This window comes from Anser cygnoides, chromosome 2 (assembly GCF_040182565.1).
Source record: "Anser cygnoides isolate HZ-2024a breed goose chromosome 2, Taihu_goose_T2T_genome, whole genome shotgun sequence".
Classification (NCBI taxonomy): Eukaryota; Metazoa; Chordata; class Aves; order Anseriformes; family Anatidae; genus Anser; species Anser cygnoides.
Window position 1 is genome coordinate 146719912 of NC_089874.1, and position 24549 is coordinate 146744460.

Here is a 24549-nt window from a genome sequence, read left to right on the forward strand (position 1 = left end):
CAACCATAAACCTGTCCTTCTGAGCCCCATCACTAAACCATGTCCTTAAGAGCCATTTTTTTTTTTTTTGTCTTATTTGGAATCCCATTCATGGAGCAAAATGGATCAGTATATCCTTGAAAGAAAAGGATCCTTTTCTGGAATACTTCTTTCAACCTATTTGATTTTTAAAACTGAATCTTGGCCTATATTCACAGCTAATATACAGTGATATAGCTCCTCTGGACTAGCTAAATTCCATACTTGCCAGTTCTGGATCTGCCTTTCTCTGTATACCAGAAGTTCTGTAATTGACACAAAGTAAAATAAAAATTTCAAGACTTTTTTTTTCCTATCTTTATATTTTTTCATGAATGCACCATTAATGTAAGAGACTACATGTTTTTTTATATTATTATTATTATTATTTTATAAATACAAATGCATTTACAAACACAGAATTACTGATGGAGAAGGTGTAAATACCTACACAAAAGTACAGGTATAGATTAGTGCTGATGGGTCTTCAACCATCCCCAGAAATACTAACTAGTGCATCAAATGAGGCATTTCTTCATTTTGATTTGGACTGCTTCCACTTGATAAATGGCAAAAGAAAGCCGTTCTCTAATTTAGTCACTACCTGAACTGTTACCACCCATAAACTAACTATAAGAAATATTAAGTATAATTTGTGACTTTGTTTTAATAAAAATATTCTTCCATAAAGGTTATACTTGCTAGCATTAATGGTGTAAAAAAAAATGCAATTTGTATTTGTATTTGTTTCTGGTAGTTATTACTTTTTAAGGAGCTATAGAGAATTCATAGTAGCATGGTTGAGGAAAAGCGTGGCACTCGGTTTCTTTGCTTCCTTTATCAAAAATATTTCTAATTTGTTTCCAGTGAGTTACATTCTGAAGGAACAAAGTAAACCTGGATTATAGATGCACTAAGTAGAAAATTTGCCACTTTGAATAGGGTCCATTAAATTTTAGTCCAACACTTAGGGGGCACTATTTTGAAAAGTAAATAGAGAATTTTATTTAATGATGCTAGAAAGATGCTCTCATTTTAATTATTAGGTCTCATTTATTTTATACAATCATCTTTGGAGGAATATCTGTAAAATAAGTTATGAATATGAGTTATGGCTAAATTTAAAAATCAAAACTGTAGGGAATCCTAGCTAGTTTTTGTTATTAAAATACATAGTCCAGCATATTTAGTCCAGTTTAATTTACAATAGGATGGATGAAACTATATAATACTAGTCATAACTATAGGAGCCAAGATAAACTATAAAAATACTAATGATCAGAAATAAGTTATATAATAATATGACAGAAATAAGTTATATAATAATATGACAGTATCTTTTTTCATACATTAAGGACATAAAACTAATTATTAAAAGCCTTTCTAAACAAGGTACAGAAGTTGAATATAGCCTTTTCCTAAGGAGATCATTCTTCCACAGAAATTTGGTTTCTAAAACTTTAAGCATTTATATTTATATTTATGTGATCATATATAAATTTATGTGATCATATATATATATATATATATTTACATGATCATATATATATTTATATGATCATTTATATGATCCCTGGAAGTAGCAGTAAGGGACTCAGGAGCACACGTAGGTTTTTTCATCGGTCCTCCCAGTCAAGAGAAAGGGGATTGAAAGGGCGAGTTGAATCTGGCAAGTCAACAGATAGTTATGGGACTGGTACCACAGAAAGGTGTTTAACTACTTAGACCATGTGATTCACTTTGAAAAACCTGGTCTGCTGGGGGCTGATGGGGTCCACCCCCCTTCAGAGAAGAGGAAGAGCATCTTTGGTCATAAGCTTGCCAAGATGGTGAAGAGCACTTTAAGTTAAAGCTGGGGGGGGGACAGGGGACGGGGGGGACCTCACTCCATCCCGCTCCTCCCAGCTTCATGCCATTGTCAGTGACAGAAACCCAGAGCCTGGAGGAGGATAATGGGTCAGCAGGAGAGCACCTGAAGAGCAGCACAAAGGAAGTCCAGCCACTCTAGCCAGTAAGTCAGCCTCATCGGGGTCCCAAATTAAATGTGCTAATGCACATAGATAGGCAATAAACAAGAGAAGTTAGAGATGTATGCATGCCTGCAGGGGCTTTACAGAGACATGACGGGATGGCTCCCATGACTAGAGTGTAGGAAAGGAAGGATACAATGGAAGGATACAGGGTCTTTAGGAAAGACAGACAGGAGAGATGAGGAGCAGAAATTGCCTTCTATATCAATGAGCAGTTGGATTGCATGGAGTTCTGGCAGGGAATGGATGAGAAACTGACAGAGAGATTAAGGGTAAGGATTAAAGGGAGGGCAGGGACAGGTGACGTTACAGTGGGACACTGCTACAGGCCTCCTGATCAGGAAGACCAAGATGATGATGTCCCCTGTAGACAGAGAAGCAGCCTCACGTTCTTAAGCCTTGGTCCTCATGTGGGATTTCAACCACCCTGATATCCATTGGAGGGACAGCACAGCAGGGCATAAGCAATCCACGAGGTTCCTGGAATTCATTGATGATAAATTCCCTCTCCAAGTGACAGAAGAGCCTATGAGGAGATGTGCTATGTTGGACCTCATTCTCACCAATTAGAAGGGACTGGTGGAGAATGTGAAGGTTGAGGACAGCCCTGGCTGCAGTGACCATGAAATGATGGAATTTAGGATAATGAAGGAAGTGAGGAGGGAGAACAGCATGCTCACTACCCTGGACTTTGGGAGAGCAGACTTTGGCCTCTTCATGTATCTGCTTGGTAGAGTACCATGGGGCAAAGCAAAGAAATCTGGTTAATTCAAGGATCTCCTCCAAGCTCAAGAGTGATGCATCCCAATAAAAACGAAGTCAGGCAAAAAGACCAGGAGGCCTGCATGGTTGAACAAGGAGCTCCTGGCCAAACTCAAACAGAAAAAGGAAGCCTGCAGAGGGTAGAAACAAGACAGATAGCCTGGGAGAAATACAGAGAAATCACACAAGCAGCTAGGGATTGGGGTAGAAAGCTAAAGCTCTTTTAGAATTAAATTTGTCCAGGGACATCAAGGGCAACTGGAAGGAATGTCAGTGATAAAAGGAAGACTACGGAAATTGTGGGAGGAAGGAAGGAAACAGCAGACTTGGTTACCCGGGACACGGAGAAGGCAGAGGTACCCAAATGACTTTTTTGCCTTGGTCTTCACTGGCATATACTCTAGCCACACAGATCAAGTCTCAGAAGGCAAAGGCAGGGATTGGAAGAATGAAAGAACTACTGTAGAAGATCAGGCTTGTCACCATCTAAGGAACCTAAAGGTGCACAAATCCATGGGACCTGATGAGAAGCGTCCATGAAAAGAAGGCTCTAGAGAGACCTTATAGTAAGCAGTCTTCCCATACATAAAAGGGACTAAAAGAAGGCTGGAGAGGGACTCTTTATCAGGAAGTACAGTATAGGACAAGGAGCAATGGCTTTAAACCAAAAGAGGGTAGGTTTAGATTAGATATTGGTAATAAATTCTTTACTCAGAGGGTGGTAAGGCACAGGAACAGGTTGCCCAGAGAAATTGTGGATGCCTCATCCCTGGAAGTATTCAAGGCCAGATTGGTTGGGGTTTTGAGTAACCTGATCTAGTGGAATGTGTCCCTGCCCAATAACAATAGCCAATATATGACAGAAAGAATATGCCTATAAATGACAGATCAAGAAAAAAATATATTAATTGGTGGTTATTGGGACTATAACCACAAAACTATTCATAAAACTATTATCTCCAAAGACACAAACAACCTGAAGGTCAACTTAATTGCATTCTACAAGCCTCTTCATTGTAGTTCTGGTAAGAAATTATTTTTCAATGTAAGAAAATGATAAAAAATATATATACGTAAAGGGAACATGTAATTGGCTAATGAGGTATTTAAATAAGTTGCATAAATTTGAAGGCTAGTCTCCCCTTAATAAATTTGTGGCTAAGACTCTCTCAACACTCCTTATGAAGGTATGCCAGAGACACTAAACTCTTAAGTACTAGACATAATTTTGATTCCTTAAGTTAGAATGTATAACTACTGTAATAATTGTATGTGAATTACCATATGTATAACATATAAAATTATACATTTAATATGAAAGAAGATTACATTTCAGAAAAATCAGTGTAATTTTCAGTACAGCATTTTATCTCATCTTCTGTGAATTTTAATTCACAGAATATTTAGTTAATAGATGGAGAAGATAACCTTTTTTTTTAAGTCATTATTTGACAAAAGGCATTATGACGTGACGTCACAAATATAAGGACTAAAAAAAATTAACTCTGTAATAAATAATAATAATAATAAAGCAATGCTATTTAAATTGGTGTACTACTAAGAAAAAATCTTATGAAGATATCAGTTTTAATTCAAGCCATCTTATTAATTATGTATCTGTATACATTCTAGATTTCTGGGTTCTAGATTTAATTGCAAAGTCACTTTGAAAAAGCTGTTTGGTTCTTCAATCATCTCGCAGCTAATTTAGAGCTACTAATTAAAATTACAACAGCTTTCTGAGTCTAATAATTATCTTTTATTATCCTACTAGTAAATGTTATTGTTTAACTCAGATGATTCATCAGCTCATTCATCTGAAACAAATTATCACTTCAGTTTACTGAATGGTGTGGATGAAATTAACACTTGAATAATTATTTTTTTCTGTTCATCAGTAAGCAAACCCAAAACAAATCCCAGCAGAAGATTAGAAAATAAAACTAGGAAAATAAAACATTGAAAAATTCCTTCATATTTATAATCTAAAATAAAAAAAATAAAAAATAAACTGTCATAAAACAACAACAAAAAACTGTGAAACAAACAAAAAATATTACAGTCATTTGATAGCTGTGAATAAAAGAAAAAGAACTCCACAGCTACAATCTCTAAAACCATTCATCAGAGCTTCCAGTCTGGAAACAGATGTGTTAATTCCATAACTCTGTAACTGAAATGTGAACTCAAAACTTGTGAAATGTGAACTCAAAAAATGTTTCAAGACCTAGATGAGAATTTTGTTTTGTTTGTTTGTGGAAAAAAAACTAATCTTGCTTAACCATAAGTTTGTCATTTCATTACTAGAGGTAAATCAGCACAGAAATAGTTGAGAATGTATTCTAAACATGAGAAGTATGTTATTATAAATGTTTATTGTTGTTGTTGTTTTTCTAATTGAAAATATCAGATTTTCATAATTATAATTAATAATGCTAGTAATTGTAATAATATTATAAAGTTGAAAATTTTCACAAATCTATTTTCTAATTCATGTTAGTTGCTCTGCATTTATCACAATAGTATGAGTAAAACTACTTTATAAACCTGAGTGACTAGTGGAAATTGACTTCATCTATAGCCAGTATGTTAAAATACTTTGTCTTTCATTTCTGCTGAGGATTTTATCACACATCTCAGTATGAGTATCAATTATTCAAATTTACAATACTAAAAGCTACAAGTCTGAACAAAACTGACTTTCATTTTTGAGGTTCGATATCACCAGAAGTACAATTATTCCTTTGCTCTGTATTTTCTAGTGTACTTATTATTTCACAGTCAGACTGTTCACAGTCTGATCTCTTAAACAATCAGCAAAATCATTAAATGCTAAAATTTGAACAACTTCAATTATGAGCTGAAAAGAAAATTTATTGTCCTTGGATATAACATAAACATGCTAAAACTTAGCTCCTGTTAAGACTTCTCAGATCTGGTTTTGGACACTATGACAGGAAATTAAACCACCAGAGAAATCAGATTTAATACTGTATTTGTATGTTAGCAATAAATAAACAAAACCCTAAAGATGTCTAAATACCTGTGAAGTTTGTAACTACTTTGAGACCACCTTTGAGAATTTTTTTGCCAAGAAGGGGAGAAGAAAAGAACATTCTACCAAAAGAAAAAAAAAAGAGTAACAACAACAACAAAATAGCCATCCTACAGCAATACAGACACTTGCGTTCCTCTTCCACATTAGTCTACTAATTCTAAACAATCTGATTTTAACAGCTAATGATATAAATAACAGCTAATGATATAAATAAACCCAAGAGGAAAAAGAACAATAAGGTGGATCCGTCATGTAAATAAAATAAGAATGTTTACCTTAGGAGAAAATTAAACTAATTTCAAGTTTTTTTTTTTTTTTTTCTGTACTTCTATCTTAAAATTAAATTGAAATTGAATATTTGACACGACATACAAAAGGAAGACATAAACTTACTTTAATACTTAATTTTTTACTTTAATACTTAAATTGAAAGAGGAAAAATAACAGTTTCTTATAAATTACCAGACATACTGGTCTAATTGATTAAAATAATTGGTCTATTTGATTAAAATTAAATAACCCCCGAAGTGGTATTATGGCCAGAATTATCCATGCAACATAATGCGATATATCAATATTTTTAATAAATCTCACTAGTATTTGTTAATATTTTGAGGTCTTTTACTATTCTCTAAGCACAGAAGTTGGTTAAGGGTGCATGGTATTTTACAAGGGCCAGGGAAGAGTCTGGAGGGACAGGTGGCTTGGAGAAATAACAGTTTGGCCTGGTGACTAAATAATAAAAAAATCACAAAACAAAACAACCGAAAACAAACAAACAAAACCAGTTTTTGTAGAAACCCATTTCTCATTGACTGATAATTTCTAAAAAGTGCAAGTAGATGTCCAGCATCACATATATTTAAAAATGACAGATCTAAGCAGGCCTCAAGTATTAAAGCAAAAAGCAGAGGTTCATTCAGTGTTGCATATAATATTGTTACAGTGGAAATTGTGGTGTGATAGTCACAAGAGAACCATAGCACTCAATGACATAATTCAAAATATATTTACAAAGAAGGGTGGATGTAGTAAAATCACAGAATCATAGAATGGTTTGAGTTGGAAGAGACCTTAAAGACCATCTAGTTCCAACCCCCCTGCCACGGGCAGGGACACCTTCCACTAGACTAGGATGCTCAAAGCCACAGCTAATCTGGTCTTGAACACATCCAGGGATGGGACATCCACAACTTCTCTGGGCAACCTGTTCCAGTGCCTCTCCACTCTCTGAGTAAAGAACTTCTTCCCAATATCTAATCTAAATCTACCCTCTTTCAGTTTAAAAGTGTTACACTTTGTCCTATCTCTACACTTCCTGATAGAGTTTTTCCCCGTCTTTGCTGTAGGGTCCCTTTAAGCCCCCCTGAACTTTCTATTCTCCAGGCTGAACTTGCCCAGCACACTCAGCCTATCTTCATAGGGCTGTTCCAGCCCTCTGATCATCCCTGTGGCCCTCCTCTGGACTCGCTACAACAGGTCCATGTCTCTCTTCTACCGTGGGCCCAAGAGCTTAACACAGTATTCCAGGTGGTGTCTCATGACAGTGGAGTAGAGGTGAAGAATCACCTCCCTCAACCTGCTAGATATAGTCTTTTTCAAGCAGCCCAGGGTATGGCTGCCTTTCTGGACTGCAAGCACACATTGTAGATCATATTTAGTTTTACATCCACCAGTTCTTCCCTGCAGGGCTGCTTTCAATCCACTCATTACCTAGTTTGGTATTTACATTCATGCTTGGGATTGCCCTGACCAAGGTGCAGGACCTTGCACTTGGCCTTGTTGATGAGGTTCTCACAGGTCCACCTCTACCCCTTTACATCCCTCTGGATGGCATCCCTTCCCTCCAACATCTTGATTGCACCACTCAGCTTAGTGTTGTTCAAAAACTTGCTGAGGGTGCACTCAGTCCCACTGTCCATGTCACCAAGATGTTAAATAATACTGGTTCCAGTACAGACCCCTGTGGGTTTGACCACTTGTCAGATGTTCAGGTCTCCATTGACCGCAACTCTTTGAATTTGACTATCTAGCCAATTTCTTATCCACCAAGTTGTCTATCCACTTATCATAGTTTCCAGGAGGATCTACTTCATGATCTTGCCTGGCACAGAGGTGAGACTGAATGGCCTGTAGTTCCCTGGATCTTCCTTTTTTCCCTTTTTAAAAATGGGGGTTATGTTTCCCCTTTTCCTGTCGCTAGGTACTTCATCAGACTGGCATGAATTTTCAAATGTGATGGATACTGGATAGCATCCTTGTCATATTCTTATTCTATTCATAGATGGATAACACCTTTATTTGCCGATTAGCAGGTGGATAGTGATTTCTTGTTCGAGGCTGCTGTTCTCTGCCTTTTATATAACTTCACACTCATACTGGTCACAACACCAGCTCCTCTAGTCAAGCAATGACTGGCACCATAAAGAGAAGTACGATACTTGGACCGAATGCTTGATGTGCCTGAGTCTTGCTTGGAATCCTGATGTGTACTCACAGCGTTATACCTTAGGCTAATTCTTTCGTAATGTTTATATATATATAACATATTTTTATTATCATTTTTTTTCCTCCTTCTTCTTTTCTGAACATACCTGGAAAGATGTAGTCTAGGTATCTTTAATCTGAGCCTTGTTCATTGGTAGGTCTCATCCCATGATAACAGTGTATCTCATTGTTTTACCAGTGCATAATAGAATAATATAATCAGTTATAGCTTATTAAGTCTCATCTAGTTGAGTGTTGCTTTCAGAGAGGCTTCACCCTTTGACAACATACATGCATATGTATATGCATCAATATATATGCATATATACTACTTCTCCTATTCAGAAGTCCACTTCCATACTCTGGTCTAACTGACACACCTCAGGCGGAACCTAGAAACACTGGGACTATTATTCTTCACGTGCACTGGCTTTGCACACCTGTCCCAAAGAAGAAACCCAAAGTGTTCTCTACGTAGCAACTCAAAGCAAATAGCTGCATTTTGGCATTTTAAAATGGTTTCTCAAAATACATTTCCAATTCTAAATTCTTACAAAAGTTTATTTTTGCTATAAAATGTATGCAAGTGTCTGGTTTCTATTTTTTTTTTCCTTGAAGGCTTTAACCACATTTTCCTGAAATTTACTTATGCTAATAGAGTAGATGCAATTCAGTTCTATCCCAAAATTTACTTGAACACTTCTTTTTAAGTGACTATAAATAAATAATTGGATACAGACAGGAAAGCAACCTACTTGCTTCAGTAAAATAAACAGTGCTCAGAGATTTGGTTGTAAGACTTCAGAATAATCACCCACTTCTGCAGTCGGGACTGCAAATGGAAGAAACACTATGCAAAGTTTAGCGAGAACTGCAAATACTTTTTTATTTCTTTTCTAAACAAAGGCAATTGCAGGAAAATCACTCAGATAAATACTGAAATTTTGAAGATTGTATTTATATACACAGAGTGGTGAACACAGACACCTGAGTCAATGCAGATAAATTTACCTGTGAGAGTAATGATTTATATCCAAACGAATATAATGCAGAGGAAAGGTGAAAAACATGGGCTATAACTACATGAGCAGGGCCTAATACTAGAAAGATTTATAAGTAGAGGACTTTTGCAAGAGGATCTTTTTGCAGTTCCCTGATCTTAGCCTGATCCAACTAACTCCTTCCCTGAAATACAGCATACTTCAACATGGAAACTTGGATTGCACAATGACTCCTCACTGATTTCCTGGCCATGTTTCTCTGTCCCTTAATACCTCTCAGTGAAACTTCTATATCATGGAGCAGGCACTTGGAGATTCCTCAGCTGTTCTTCTAGACTGATTTTACTAATGATTTTTTGCAGCTACAAAGATGAAAAAAATACAGAAAGAAAGGGAAAAAAAAAAAAAGAAGAAGAAGAAGAAAAGGTCTGATAAAATGGCTTATATCTTCTGGCAACTGAAAATACATTTCACTTTAAAGTTTTCAGATTATTTAAATCACATCTAGTGACATTTATGAGCAGCTAAGTAATGATTAGTCATTCCTTTTATGAAACCAGGAAGAGTTATTTCCAAAACTTAATAACTGAGGTACAGGGCAAAACCTAGCAATCTTGCTAGTAGAATGCTATTTGCTTACATGAAGTCCAGACAGGTTTGTGGGGCTATGATCTGCATTTTTTTACAAGATTACATAGCCTACTAGTTAAAGAGCTTTCTGTCAGAGTAGTTGAATAGAATTTTAAACTTTCTTTAGGCTAAGGGAAATTGAAACCTTATTTCTATCATTTGAGAAGTGTACCCTATCAACCAAAATACATCTTCTTGTAAATAGGAGCACTAATGACCTTTCCAGATGTCTGGGATTTTATGCAGTCAAATAAGCAAAATTAATGGTTCTAGAAGAATCACAAGGTCTTTTCACATCAGGAAAGATTGATGTAACCCTTTTCCCTCCACCTTTGCCCCCCTCCCCCTCCTTTTTTAAAAATCTGTAATTCCTAGGAATTAAGAGAAGAAGTACAGATTTCCACAGTTTAGCTGAGAAAATTGATCTTTGAATCATAGGTTTCTATGAAGTAAGGTTACTTTCTCTTCCATTGGCTTTGTGTGCAGTTTGATGTATTCTGAGGTGGACTGTGGCCTTGTTCCAAATGAAGGAATGAGAAAGGCTCTCTTCTAGTGCAGACATTTATAGGGGAGGAGGGGGGAATGCTTCTGAAGTTTGTGGATCAAAAGCATGTAATTTTGCACTTCCTAATCAACCCCATGCTGTCCAATCTTGTGGAATGAGAAAGCAGTCTTCTCACTCATACAGAAATTAAGAATAAAAATGACACCTGCTTTATAAACATAACTACAGGTTAAAAATGATTTAATCAATGGCAGGTAAGGCTTCTGGTATTGTGTTATTAAAGTACTTCATTCCTGACCTGAGAAGTGAACTTAACAAAAATCAGAACTGTATAGAATATCAGCCACAACTCAGTCTCCTCTTCAGGGCAGCAACATGCATTAGAAAGCATATAAGTGACAAATGTAATGTAGTCTGTCGTCTGTCATTTGGAGTCAGGAACCCAGATGAATTTCAGCTGTTTTAATAACAACCTTTTACAAGGCTGTGAACAAGTTTTAATAATTAAATATTTGGAGCAGCTGGAGTCACACTGCCTCCCCCCCCACCCCCCGCGCCAGTTTTTTTTAGAAATCTTTTATCAATTCATTGGCATTATACTCACATTAGTTTACTTATTTTGAAGAAATTAATTTCTTTGAATACCACAGATGTAGTCTTATCATCATTGCACTTTGTTATAGGCTATTAGTGAGGCAGCTATACTGTTGACATATCTTTATAATCAAACTCAATAACTTAAACGTTAGTGGTCTGTTTTAAATTCGATATTATTATATTAAAAACACCATTAAGGTTTGAGCCAAAATTAATCATTTTTATTGAAAAAAAATCTAAAAGCAGCTTTGGAAAAAAATTTCAAATCATATTAAGCAACTAAAATAGAATAGCTCTTCAAATTTTACTTCAAAAACACACTGACTTGTTTGATCTCCTTTAAAAGTCACCCTATGATGACTGCCTTACTGACATCTGCTCACTTGGCAAACATGTTAAGCATTGAACCAATGAATGAAATACTCCCCAGCTGTGTGTTTGTGTATATAAAACCTGCCAGTCCCTGCTCTAATAAACCTAGGAGACTCATAGATAAGTGGAAAGTGATGTGAAACGACCTTCTGGCACCTCCTTAAATTATATAGTCAACATCTAAATGACACACATTTGGCTTTGAATTAGAAAAGCAAAGCAGAAGTTAAGAGTTATATAACTTACACTCATCTTTGTTATTCCAAAATTGTAGACTGCAACATTAAGCTATTTTAAAGAGAGCAGGTAACATACTAATTTGTGTGAAAATATTAAAAGTGTGACAAAAATATATATTCACTACCTATCAGGTATCTTCATACAATATATTTTTATTAACTTATTCATATAGACTGAAAATAAAAAATAATATTTTAGCTCTGTTTTTGAGATATAATGAAAAACTATATACCTTTGATACTTTCTCATTAAAACATGCCAAATCTTCAAATATATATATATTTTTACGTCAATAGGAAAATAATTTCCTACAATTAATTTTATATCAAATTGTGAAAATATTTTTCACATACAGAGTATAATCAGCTACATCCTATGCATTTTCATAGTATTTATTATATAGCTATATAATAATTTTAAGTAAAAAGTTAACCAAGCCTTAAAAATATTTTGTGTGTTTCAAACAGGTAGTTTATTCTGTATTTTTATTCAAAATACTGTACAATAAATGTATATTCAGTCATTAAGTGTATACTGAACACACAATACAAATATTGAATTTCCACTTGGGGGAGAGAAGGGTGTACTATATGCTTCTAGTAAATGCACAAAATTTACACATTTTTCTGGCTCTAGGCAACCTGATGCCATTCAGTATTGCCCCCTTCAGTATTCTTCACTATCTCTCAAAGTTAACTTGACAAAACAATCACATGAAAAGTCAAGTACCAGCCACAGGTCAGTCTACTCAGAGAATTTTCAAATAAAATTTTCTGGCAACAAGCTAAATCAACATAATGCAGCATTTACACTAGTGCTGCAAATGTTTCCTTTCTGGTATAATATGTGTACATGCTGGTACTACATCATAGAAAAACTAACCAATCAACAAAGAAAAAAACACTTTACCAATTGCATGTCTGATTGCATATTACTTAATTAGGTTTATTATCTTTGGAAAGAAAAAAAATTCTTCTGTGTCTCCCTGATACCTTTTGAACAATGATGTCTTAGTTCTGGCCAGGATTCCTAAATTCTGTCACAGATGACACTACCACTTATGAATGAAGATCAGTTAGTTGTCCATAGAAAATTACAGAAAAGGACTTCCACACATTTTAATGCTGAGCTCTTGAAGCTCAGTTTTAAGAATATACTAAACATTATGTTTATGGATACTAGTACAAGATCCTTTGAAAGTCTCACAGAAACAGAATGGTGTTAAAAAAAAATAAAAGGCAATAGGGTGATAGAGTTGAAAGAATGCCAAGGGAAAAAAAAGGGGGGGGTGGGGGGGGGGGCTCAAGCTGTCTATGATTTTTGGTTTTAGTCAATCAGTAAATAATCTTTCCTTTGTCCTGGAATTAGCATCTTGAGACTTTATGGAGTTGGGCATATAAGCATTTGGAGCAATCTTAGTGGTTTTACTCCATTTTACTGACAAGTGACCATTGTTTGGACAATGCATTCCTATCAAAAGTCCTACTGACTTTGAATTGGTTACTTGTATGAAAAGAGGGTGAAAATAGAGTAAGGTTCACAGAGTAAATTTCATACCTATGGCAGCTTTTTTTTATTATTATTATTTTTCATATTGCCTTCTATGATCTGTATCTCCCATTCAGCAGAGTATTGCTTGGTTGAAAATATTAAAGCTAGACATTTCCATCCATTTTAACTTAAGATGGAGAGTTAAATCCTCCACTTTTTAAAAATGTCATTCTATACATGTCTGTCACATTTCTAAAATGAAAGTAAGATGCACACAGCAGTGATGATGGATTCAAGTTATTAAAAGCAAATCTTTACTCAGCTAAGTATTTTCATAAATACCACTTGCTTCTTATTCCCTCTTGATGTGGGGTTGTCACTTGAGACATGCTGTTACTTATGATCTGCCCTTCACTATCTTTTTTTCTTTGCAAATGTAAACTGAGTTCAAACTCCAATGAGTACTGAAATAACTCGAGTGTGACATGGCTTTTAAGTTGTTTGATGATTCTAGATACAGTGAACTGTCTACTGGAAATCACATGTTGACAGTATTATTTGCTCTTCGTGTGTTTTTACTGGCAGAATGTGAATGTACTTTCCAGAATTAAAAAGAAAAAAAAAAAGAAAAATTACTCTTTCAAGGATCTTTTCATAAAACAAACAAACAAAAAAGTTCTGTTTGTTTGTTTGTTTTCCTTCTCTCAATTGCTTATTAACAATAATTTATTGATGTCTAATAACACAAAAAATCCAGAAAAGACACAAGGAAAAGATGTCTGTGAACACAAGCAAGTATATATGGCTTTATACTGTTATTCAGGCTCTGAAGAAAATAGCTGATTTTAAATTCCCTGTTTACACTAAGGCAGTAAACTAGGTCTACCTTCACTGCCAAAATTCTAAAAAATGTAGTTGCAAAATGATGTTGTGTTTGTCAATACAGTGCTTGCCATTCCTTTAATATTAGATCTTGCTGGAAATGTAAAGCAAATATAGTCTCCATAGAAACTAGAATATTTCCCAATCATATGCATGTTTTTAAGCTTCTTTTTAGGGGAAAAAAAAAAAAAAAAAGCTGTGACATAAATTTCAAATTTTTCAGTGGTGGTAAAGAGCAGTTACCTAATTTTCTGATAGCATGACTTCTAAATCACATTTCTATACCTTACTGTTTATGTTCAGTTTATCTTTTTACTCTAGCAGAAAGGAAATCCATTTGCTGAGGCAAGATGATATAAAATTTATTTTACTGATAGTAATATTAATTTTAAAACAGGAGTATAGACCACACTGTTATGCAGAGAAGAGCATACACAGTAGTTCATGTGCATCAGGAAAACAAAATAAAATCTTAAATATCTGCATTTTAATTGTAACCAGTGCTGGATTTCAGTGTTGAACAATTAACAATCATTACACCATTTTAATGTGTCAGTGGGAGGGCATCAAAGAAGATGAGTCTTCCATGTTTACAAAAGACTGCCTGTGGCATACTGTGTGTTTTTGTGAATAATTTATCTTCTAGCTTAAACCTGTCACAGTATGAAATATTGCAACTGTGATTTTGCATGACAGAATAATGAAACAGTGAAAAAAAAGTCCACACTGCAATGACTTCTCCACAGAATTTTGAGCATAAGAACTCGAAAAGCTGTACATGAAATAGCTTTTCCTTTCACTCCATCAAAAACTAATCCAGGCCAATGAGTTTCCTCCTGCACATTTAATATATAGTTCCATTGTTTGTGTGTTTTCCTATATTGACCTTGTCTAATGATTTTTGAATTATGATCTATTTTAAGATATCACAGAGTGTATTGGATGCAAAAATAGTTTCTGGAGAAGTTCCATTAAGCAAATATTTGAATTCTGTATTTCACATTGAAAGCCAGAATGATAAGGAAGATTATGGAAGATTAGTTTTTGCTAGTTTCTTTATGTAAATTACTGAAAATTATTTTATGTCAGCAGCTTTGCTGAAATACCAATTCATTCTCACAAAAGTTTCTTTCAGTTAATAGCTGTTGTGCCATCATTAATGACAAATCTACATGTCATAAAGCACAAATGGATTCAAGATGAAATCTAAAGGCTTCATTCACAAAACATCCACATAGCATTTCCTGGGGACCATCCTGTCAATGAGTGATCCCTACACCATATATATCAAAGCAATATAATTTAATGCAAACTATTTTGTTAATGCAATGTTCTCTATCAGAACCCAAAATAATAGAATTATGGGTAATACAATTCCTAAAACTGATCCTAAAGAGCTCAGCATTAAAAATGTATGGATGTCCTTCTCTGCAACTATATTTGAATAATTTGCAATGAGATAAAGATAAAAGCCATTAGATCAAGCATATTCATTACACTCAATTCTTTAAAATTTCAGTCTGAGACAAGTAATTATCTTGAGTTTGGAAAATGTGTTAAGATTAAATGGTGGTCAAAATTTTTGTGTTAAATAAAGTCATATTCTTAGGTGTGATGTGTCTATTAGAATTGTTTGTAATGGTTGTTACTAGGAAAAAAAATAAAGGAACAATACATAAAAATGAAAAAGAAAAAAGGAACACAGAGCACTATATAGTTCAACCAGAGACTCACATTTTAAAAGTTGAGCTTTTGGTTGAAAGGACTTCTGCTCCCTATTAATGTAGGAGTATCATGGAAGAAAAACAGCTAAAATGGAAATACCTCTTTTGGCCTATTCAATGTATGATATCACCCTCATTTTTGAATGTCTGCTGCCAGGTATATTTATTACCTTTCCCTTTAAACACACAAGTATTTCTATTTTCTGTCTTCACAAAAGCAGGTTAAAAATTCTCATGATATATTTTACACGTGCTTGGTGTTCTTGTCACAGTATGCTCTTTAAGCACAGGAAAAAGAAAAGTTCCATCCTGAGACAGGACAGCAAAAGAGCTATCATATCATATTCCCAATAACTCACTGATTCCTTTATAACGGGGTTAGTTATCTAAATTGTGATTTCTCAATTTCATAATAGCGTTTTTGTTTATATTAGCACTGTGAACAGCTCAAGAAGAATTTCTTAATACTGTTCCTAACATGCTTACTGTGGGAAGAAAATAAATATTTGTCAAATTATTCCAAGTAACTATGTAGAAAGTTCTATGCTAAGTAATGTGTGTGGTTTCCTTCCCCCCATTTCCATAACTTATTTTGGGAATTCTGTCTTCAAGTTTTTTATCCTCTGATTGCAGAAGTTACAAAATTACGTTTCCATACAGAATGTCAAAGATACAAAGTACAGAGCAATAACATTTCAAATGAATCCTTTATTACAGAAATTGTAGCTCTTTGAGTGTCCTCATCTGTGGCATTAACTAACTAAGAAGTATTAGACTGATGGAAATGGCAAGATATAATCTCTCCAGTTTATCTAAATCAGATTAGCTAGGTCAAAAGTGTATGCTTCTTTTACTTTATTATGAAGGAAGATTAATAACATGAAGGAACATTAATAAATGCCCATTCCCATCTGCAGGCACCTGTTATTTAGTGAACAGCAATAGAAGCAGTGGATTAAAATTAAGTCCTACATAATCAAGCATAAATCTAAGTACAGATATTTAAGGAATAAATGATATTCAATACGTGGCACACTGCTTACCAAGGAGTCTAAGTGAACAACAAGCTCTCAGTAGTCATCAAAGGCACTACTGAACAATAAAGTGAGATAAAATCATTCATAAGGACAGATAAAACAGTGATTTAAAAGGCTGGTCTTTTTGAAGTTGTCTTTAAAAGATTCATACTATCACCAGAAATAAAAAATGCTAGGGTTAGGAGTGAAGTTTTGATTGAGGATCTGGAAATCTACAAAAAAAACAGACGGAGGCACGCTGCTTGAATTTTGTTCTTCAGGAAAGGAAAGACTGACATTGCCTCATGATTCAGATAAGCCAAGATTATGAAAGCAATATTATCATCCATTTCAGATAAATGGTCCTTCCCCTGCTTATTTGGACTTACTGGAGCTACATGACTATCTAGATCTTTGGCACATGGTCTTGGGTGAAAGACAACATTAATGCATTTGGCTATAATCAAAACAATATTCTAAATTACAGTTTGGTTGTCAAAGTGAGATAAAAATAAATGAATGGCAATTATTTCAAAAGATAAGGATAAATGCAAGTATTATGAGAAAACTGTGCACTATAAAAATGTTAGACAAAAAGTATAAACAGAAATATCATTTTAAAATAACTTTTTCACATTAGTATATTTAACATTAAAGCAATCACAAAATTCATCCGTAAGTGTTGAAAACGTCCAAGTGATAAAAAGATCTGAATGAGACCAAATCTACTTACCAAATTCCTTAGGAACAGTGATAGAGTAAACACAGTTGTGACCCACACTGTAATTCTTAGGGTAGTTTGGTGATAATACAGTGCCTTCAGAGCCTGTTGACCGGCTTCCACAGGGTGCTAGAAATTGAAGATAAGCAGTTTTTAATATAATATAATATCAGAAAAAAAAAAAAAAAAAAAAAAAAAACAACTAAAGTGATGTGCTGTATGTTGGTATATGGTATAACAGTAAAATGTATTCCTCTTCTACACTAGATAAAATTATGTATCATTTGAAGTACTGAGTATGCTCGAGTTTCTCATATATCAAAAGAGAACTGATGACACTCTGCTATTTGCCAGATCAGTTATTATTTCTCTTTAACATTTATCAAGCATCTTAATAAAATAATGATGTGCTTTAGACACAGTGTGCTATTATTCATAGCATACAAAACTATTATTCATTTGTACAATGCTTTATATTCTGATAAAGGCATAGATTATGCATCCCATCAGCACACTAGTAAATGTTTACTCCTGCCAATAGGCTCATAATTCAAAGTAATGTATGGAACTACCCAAATAAGAATGTCAGAATTCCTTGACTGAACATGATGTACCAATTATTTATATCTCATTTATTTATAAGATGATATATATAAGGTTATGAGCGAACAATTTTATTTATCATACAAATATCATGTTTATTGTGCCACTAATAGCTATAGTAATTGATAAAATGGGAGAAAAATAACAATACAATTTACTACAACAATGTATTTTTCTAAGACCGACAGAAGTTAGCATTTGGCTTTAGTCAAAATTGTCAAGCAAGAAACAGGGCTTTTTCTTCTCTTTCTTCATCAGATGTTCAGGTGCGTTTATGTGAAGTAGTAGTAAGTGTCAGGGTTTTCCTATGGATATGACTTGCTTTTAATATACACTTTGTAATTTAGTAACTGAATCTATTGTAAGGAATAAAGACATTTATTCAGAATATTTCTCCTAACCATTTCAGACTATAAAACATTTTTTGAGTTTAATGGTAACATATGCATTTAAATACATATATGTCTTCCATTAAGACTTAAGTGCGATCCTAGAATAAGTACTACTCATTGTGTCCTATATTAAACATACAGAAATCTACTTTTTTTGTGGTATGCTCTCAAAATATAACTTTATGAATTATATTGAAGAAAAAGACATTTTTCTTACTATTATTTCAGAAGATTTTATCTCTTTACTTGTCATACTAAATACAAGCTATGGATTAGTGTAGCTATAGTATCTTTATAAAAAATCAGTATAAAGTATCAGAATTTAAAGAAACAAACAAAAAAACTTCTTTTAAATAAGCATGCATTTTTTCCATAAATAAATTTTAAATACATTATTTTTCAAAGGCATAAAAATCAAAATTATTGCAAGTTTTCCACAATTTTATTAATTTCAGCTTAATTTCCTTGTCAGCTTTCTTAGTATCTTTACCAAGAAGTTATCACCATTGTGCTTTAAGAATTTCCTGGACCTGTTTGCATTAGCTGTATGGTATTCCCAGTTGAAGTCACCCCTAAGGACAAGGGCAGCTGATCTAGAGATATCCCTTAGTTCCTTAAAGAATAATTCATTGGTGTCATCATCCTGATTGTGTGGCCTATAACAGATTCCCACGATAGCATGTTTTACCTGCTTTTCCCCTAAACTTTAACCAGAGCCTCTCAACTGTGTCATTGCCACCTGCAAGCTCCATACAGTCCAGACTCTCTGTTACCTACAGCACCACCCCCCAGTCTCGCCTGCCCTGCCTATACCTTCTGAAGAGCCTGTAATCATGCATCATAAAAACACCAGTCACCAGGCTCTTCCCACCAAGTTTAATTTATGCCATAATACTCAGTATGCTGTCCTTGTGCTTTCCAGGATCATCAATGGAACACTAATGAGAGAGAAAGGCAGTTGATTGTGATAAGAATGGGATAAGGGTGCGTTGATGCATTTCTCATTATTTTCTTTAAACATTATTAAGAATTAATGGCTGAATTTACCGTAATGTTATGTTTTCTTATAAAATAGCAATCCATGCAGCCCTTGAAAACATCCTATCATAACAACAGTGAAGTATCACCCACTCCCTGTCTTAAATTGATAAGTATTTTTATCTAGAAGATTGCCCACCTTGATTATTAGTATTCAGTTCCCTTTGTACGTCAAAGAACTAAATTTTACCTTTTTGTGGCAACGCATTAGTAAATAGTACAATATAAAATGCATTACCATCAGCACTTTCCTTACATTTCAGCACACACTAGTTGGAAAAGGAATTTAGATGATCACAGCAGAGAGCTAAAATAACAGCAGAAACACAAATCCCTGCAGTCTATGCCTAACTACTGCTATGAAAAACAATTCTCTACAGCTCCATGAACACATTACAGGGTTAAAAGCCCCTGCCGTGTGCTTACTGCTCATGTTTTCTATCATGTCTTCACAGTTTAAACAAAAGAAAGAACTCACAAAGAAAAACTTCAGTAAAAGAACTGTGAAGAATGGCCTAAGTATGAGAATAAAGCACAGATGTCTTAATCTTTTGGAGAAGTTCACGTGTTTTCTACCAAGTATTTTTTCTGCTTCTGGAAGCTTTTAATTCCTACTACTGCTTTCAGACTACCTAGTTGCTAGCTTCTGCAGATAGGATCTGAGACAATTTAATTTTAATTTCAGATTTAAGTGTCATACTGCACCATTCATTTTTAAGCTGCATTCCTCAGTGGAATCAACAGGGAATACCATTTAAAACTGAATGGTGCGATATGGCTTTATGTCTTGCAGATAAACTTGATTACAGAGCTACAAGTATGATAAAAAATGGAGAATAACAGTGCATAAGCTCTACAAAAAAAGAAAGAAAAATGTAACTTGAAGAACTGATAATAGGATACTGAGTTTTTATCTAGAGGGTCACTGTTTCAAAACTTAGACTAGGATACCTAATATTTAGTTGGCCTAAATGATTAGCTTAAGTAAAATACTTCATTGGTGACATGATGTACTTTTTAAATAACTGAATACATTAAATACTTAATTATTCTTTTTCTAGTCAGTTAAAGTAAAATGACATTCTGTTTACCCTTTTTAACCCAAAAGATTAGTTCTAATGATTTCAGTTGTAATGGTTAAGACTAATATACAGATAACAAGAAAATAAGTATAACTACCAATACAACACCACAATAAAATAAAATAAAAAACATGCAAAGGAAATCTTAACAGATAAAAAGGGTAGGCAAAATTCTTCTGAACTTCCAAATTATAGATACCTTATTTGTGGAGATCATTCTGCAATTCTGCAAATGTGAATGTGAATGTGCTGAAGCATATGAAATTGTTTTGACAATACAATCAATGTGGAGAAGACAATTTGACATATGAATACGTATTTTAACCACTGCTTGGAAATACAGAAATACATTAGGAATAATTAAAACAAACAAACAAACAAACAACAACAAATAACACACCAACAAGCACCAACAAATACAGAGAGAGAAGAAAAACGAGAGAGACAGAGAGAGTAGCATTACATAGCAGGAAGCAGTACCAAAGAAAATGATAGCAGAAAGAAAATGGAAACATTACATGTTGTCATCTCTTTTAATTTTCATAATACAATTTAATTATGGCAATTAAAATTGATTTAAAATATGAGAAAGTATTTCAGGCCAATATATGTTAATAGTATTTAAAATTATTATTTAAAACAGAGACAAGCAGGACATGGTGAAATGCCCTCAGGAACTCAGAAACTTACAAAAGCAAAGACTGACTGAGTAAAATAAATTGGAGAGATTATAAAAGTTGAAAATAAACATAACAAATTAAATACAGAGAAATTCTGAGTATTAAATGTGAAAAGGAATATTAGCAAATGTACAAATGGCAAACCAAAATCAGGTGTCTGCATATTGCAGAAAAAAATAAATAGGAACATCATGTCTTGTTTTGGCATTAAAAAAAAAATAAATCTGTTAGATCTGTTGTGATCTAAAGAATTGGATGTTTAGTTTCTGAAAGAAAATAATCAGGCATGGGCATGGGCAGACTGATCACTTTTCCAAGATGTGGTGGAGATTAAGATCAAGGAAACAAATTGTTCTCTTCTACCACCAACAATAGGAGATGGAATAATTGCCAACAGTTTTAGTAAAACCCATTAAGCTTAGATATTCTCATAACTACTTTGGGGAAGTTATTGATTTTTTTGGTGATTCCTGGAAGAATAAAAGATATAAATATCTGTCATAATGGATTAAGTACATCCAAGCAGAGAAGAAAGCGTACTTCACCTTTTTACTATTGGTTATGTAGATATATCACTCCTGATTAATTAATTGTAGCATGAGAAAAGGATATATTTCTTCAGTGCTGGCAATGTTAAAACCACAGACTTTCCTGTTATAGTTTGATGGGTTGTTTTTTTTTTTTTTTTTCTCTAGAAGAGGAAGGATAGTATTTCATGTTGAAAGATAAAACTCGTCATGCAAAAAGATTCATGGATAAGTAAGAGCAAAATGGGAAAACCCACGAAAGGCAACACTTTCAAAATTCAAAAACTTTCATGAATCTGAATTATAAACAATTTGGAAGAGTTCTGAAACTTATATAGTCAAGAAAACATGGCTTATAAGGAAAGAATCAAGGAACTCTGACACTGTGTAGCTTAGTAAGGAGAAAGAAAATTTAATACATTTCAAGAAGGACTGAAAGTACCTCCTAAAAAAAAAACAACTAACTTTCAGCTTGTGTTTTTTTGTTATTTTAAAAAGTGTATATAAATATATAAAATTCAATTAATCACATAATTGAATTATTCCTATACTGTTTTATGTAACAATTCATCAACGATTACTTTTCAAACTAACCTCAACAATTAAAAAAACACATTCAAATAACTTTGCATCTGAATGTGCTTCAGCTTCCACTCCTTGAAGTCTTTAAATGAATAATAAATGTTTTTCTAAAGGTACGAGAAGCAGATTTTACATAGCTGAATATGAGATATGAAATATAATGGAAAATTGTTCTAGCCTAAATTTAGATACAATATATGTTCTCAATTAAATGATTAGTGACTATTAAATTTAACTATATTACTTTTTTACTTACAAATTTTGGCACACTCAATTTAAAGAATTTCTAAAACATTTTCTTAAATAATGAAATGATTTGCTCCTTAAAATTAGATTACTGAAGTTACTTGTTGTTGCCAAGTGTATGGAAAGTCTGAAATAAATTTTCTGATATGAACTGAGATGTAGCAGAAGGGCCATATCCTAAAATTTTCCTCTGCAGAATGTGATCACAGCTGATGGTTCCTTCAGAATACTGTCTGTTATCCAAATAGACAAAATACTACCTATTAGCAAATTTTCAGCTTTTTCATTTCTGTCCTTTTTTTTTTTTTTTTTTTTTTTTTTTTTCCTGGAAAAAATGTAATTAGCTAAAAATTTAAAATGTCACTCTTTCTGTCCTGGCTGAGTTAATCAATGTCTATTTTATATGGTCAGTGGAGTGCAGAAACATATGAGAAAAATCTTGTGCTCTTATTTAAACTGTCAAAGTACTAGAGAGAAAAATAAGAAAACTTGAAAAGTGAGAGTGCCACTTTTTATAGATCAAAATCCTTTCCCATACAGTTTTTCCATTTCTAAATGTCAGGCTAGAGCTACAAATCAGGAATTATTTAATACCAAAGTCTTTGACATGTAGCTGTCAAAATGTCTAGTAGTTAAGGATAATCAGATATTAAATAAATATATGCTTCAGCCATGAATAGCAGTTAAACTAAAAAGTAACTTGGTCAAAATTAGGCTGAAATTTGGGATCTTGACAGTCACTGTTTAACAGATGCACTACCAGATTCTGAATCTAAAAATCTAAAATACCTTAATTGCAGATAATTATGAATTTTAATTCTTTTTTTTTTTTTTTCCTATTAAAAAGCACCAAATAGCTTTTTGTAAGAAAAAAAAAATCACCGTGTAGCAGTGGTATAAATTAATGTCATGTGTGGTATGGTCTTCTAGACTTTTAAGTGATGTTTAATGCACTATTTTATTATTTTTTTCTTTCTTACTTTTGGAGGAAGTATATGTGGCTCATGAAAGCCTCATTGAGTGATTACATTGCCTTTATGTTCCTTGCCTCTGGAACAAGAGATGAGATACAGACTCTGTCTGGCTCATGAAAGCTGGAGGGTGGTGAGGAGCTTCTACATAAATTCATTAATGTTTCCCAGCACACCAGAGATCTCTAGCTTCAGCTGATGATAAGAACTCCATGAGAATTCCAGGAGTCTAGCTCACTTCAGGAACAATGAATAATGAGTTGTTTCCTTCATTTAACTGAAATGTTATTGTCTCTTATTTTTTTTTTTTTTAAGCTTAAAAGTTTTAAAAAAAAATAAAAATTTTTTTTTTTTTGAATTGCATTCTTTAAGTGATATTTTATTGTTATTTCACAATCGAGTTAACATAGCAAACTTTGAAAATGGAGCCTTCTAGCAGCAAAAAAAAAAAAAAAAAACAACTAATATTTTGTGCTAATGCCCTTGCAGTGAAACTGCTTCTGCTCATAACAAATGGAGGTGGAATAAGTCTTTGCAGTTACCTTGTGCCTGACAACAGTTTAATTCTTCTGAAAGAGTACACTAAAGCTATAGCTTCCAACAGCTGAAAACCAGTAACTGTTAAAAATTTAAAATGCTTTTCAAGTCTACCATCTGCAACAATGTTTTGACATGATATTTAGAACTGAAGGAAAACAATCTCTTTAAAACAATTTATCTATCAACAGCAAAATGAATAAAAAAACATGAGAAAATAAAATTGTCAGTAACAGGGTCTTCTGAGGAAAGACCCTCTTCTTTCAAGTTTATTGACAAAGCAGGAGGAAAAAAACATTACATGATGGATGTGTAAAAATAAAAATAAGTCAGAGATTAACAAAGTTAACACATTTT

At 33.6% G+C, this 24549-nt stretch overlaps 1 protein-coding gene across 4 annotated transcripts in view; it reads right to left on the reverse strand.

Moving 5' to 3' along the window:
- The window catches only part of CSMD3 (CUB and Sushi multiple domains 3), a 712079-nt gene that overhangs the window by 159850 nt on the left and 527680 nt on the right, over positions 1-24549 (reverse strand). For all 4 annotated transcript variants that reach the window (XM_066990669.1, XM_066990670.1, XM_066990673.1 and 1 more), the window contains one exon: positions 17547-17663. In XM_066990669.1, coding sequence (XP_066846770.1) covers positions 17547-17663 — 117 coding nt within the window. The remainder of the gene's footprint in view (positions 1-17546; positions 17664-24549) is intronic.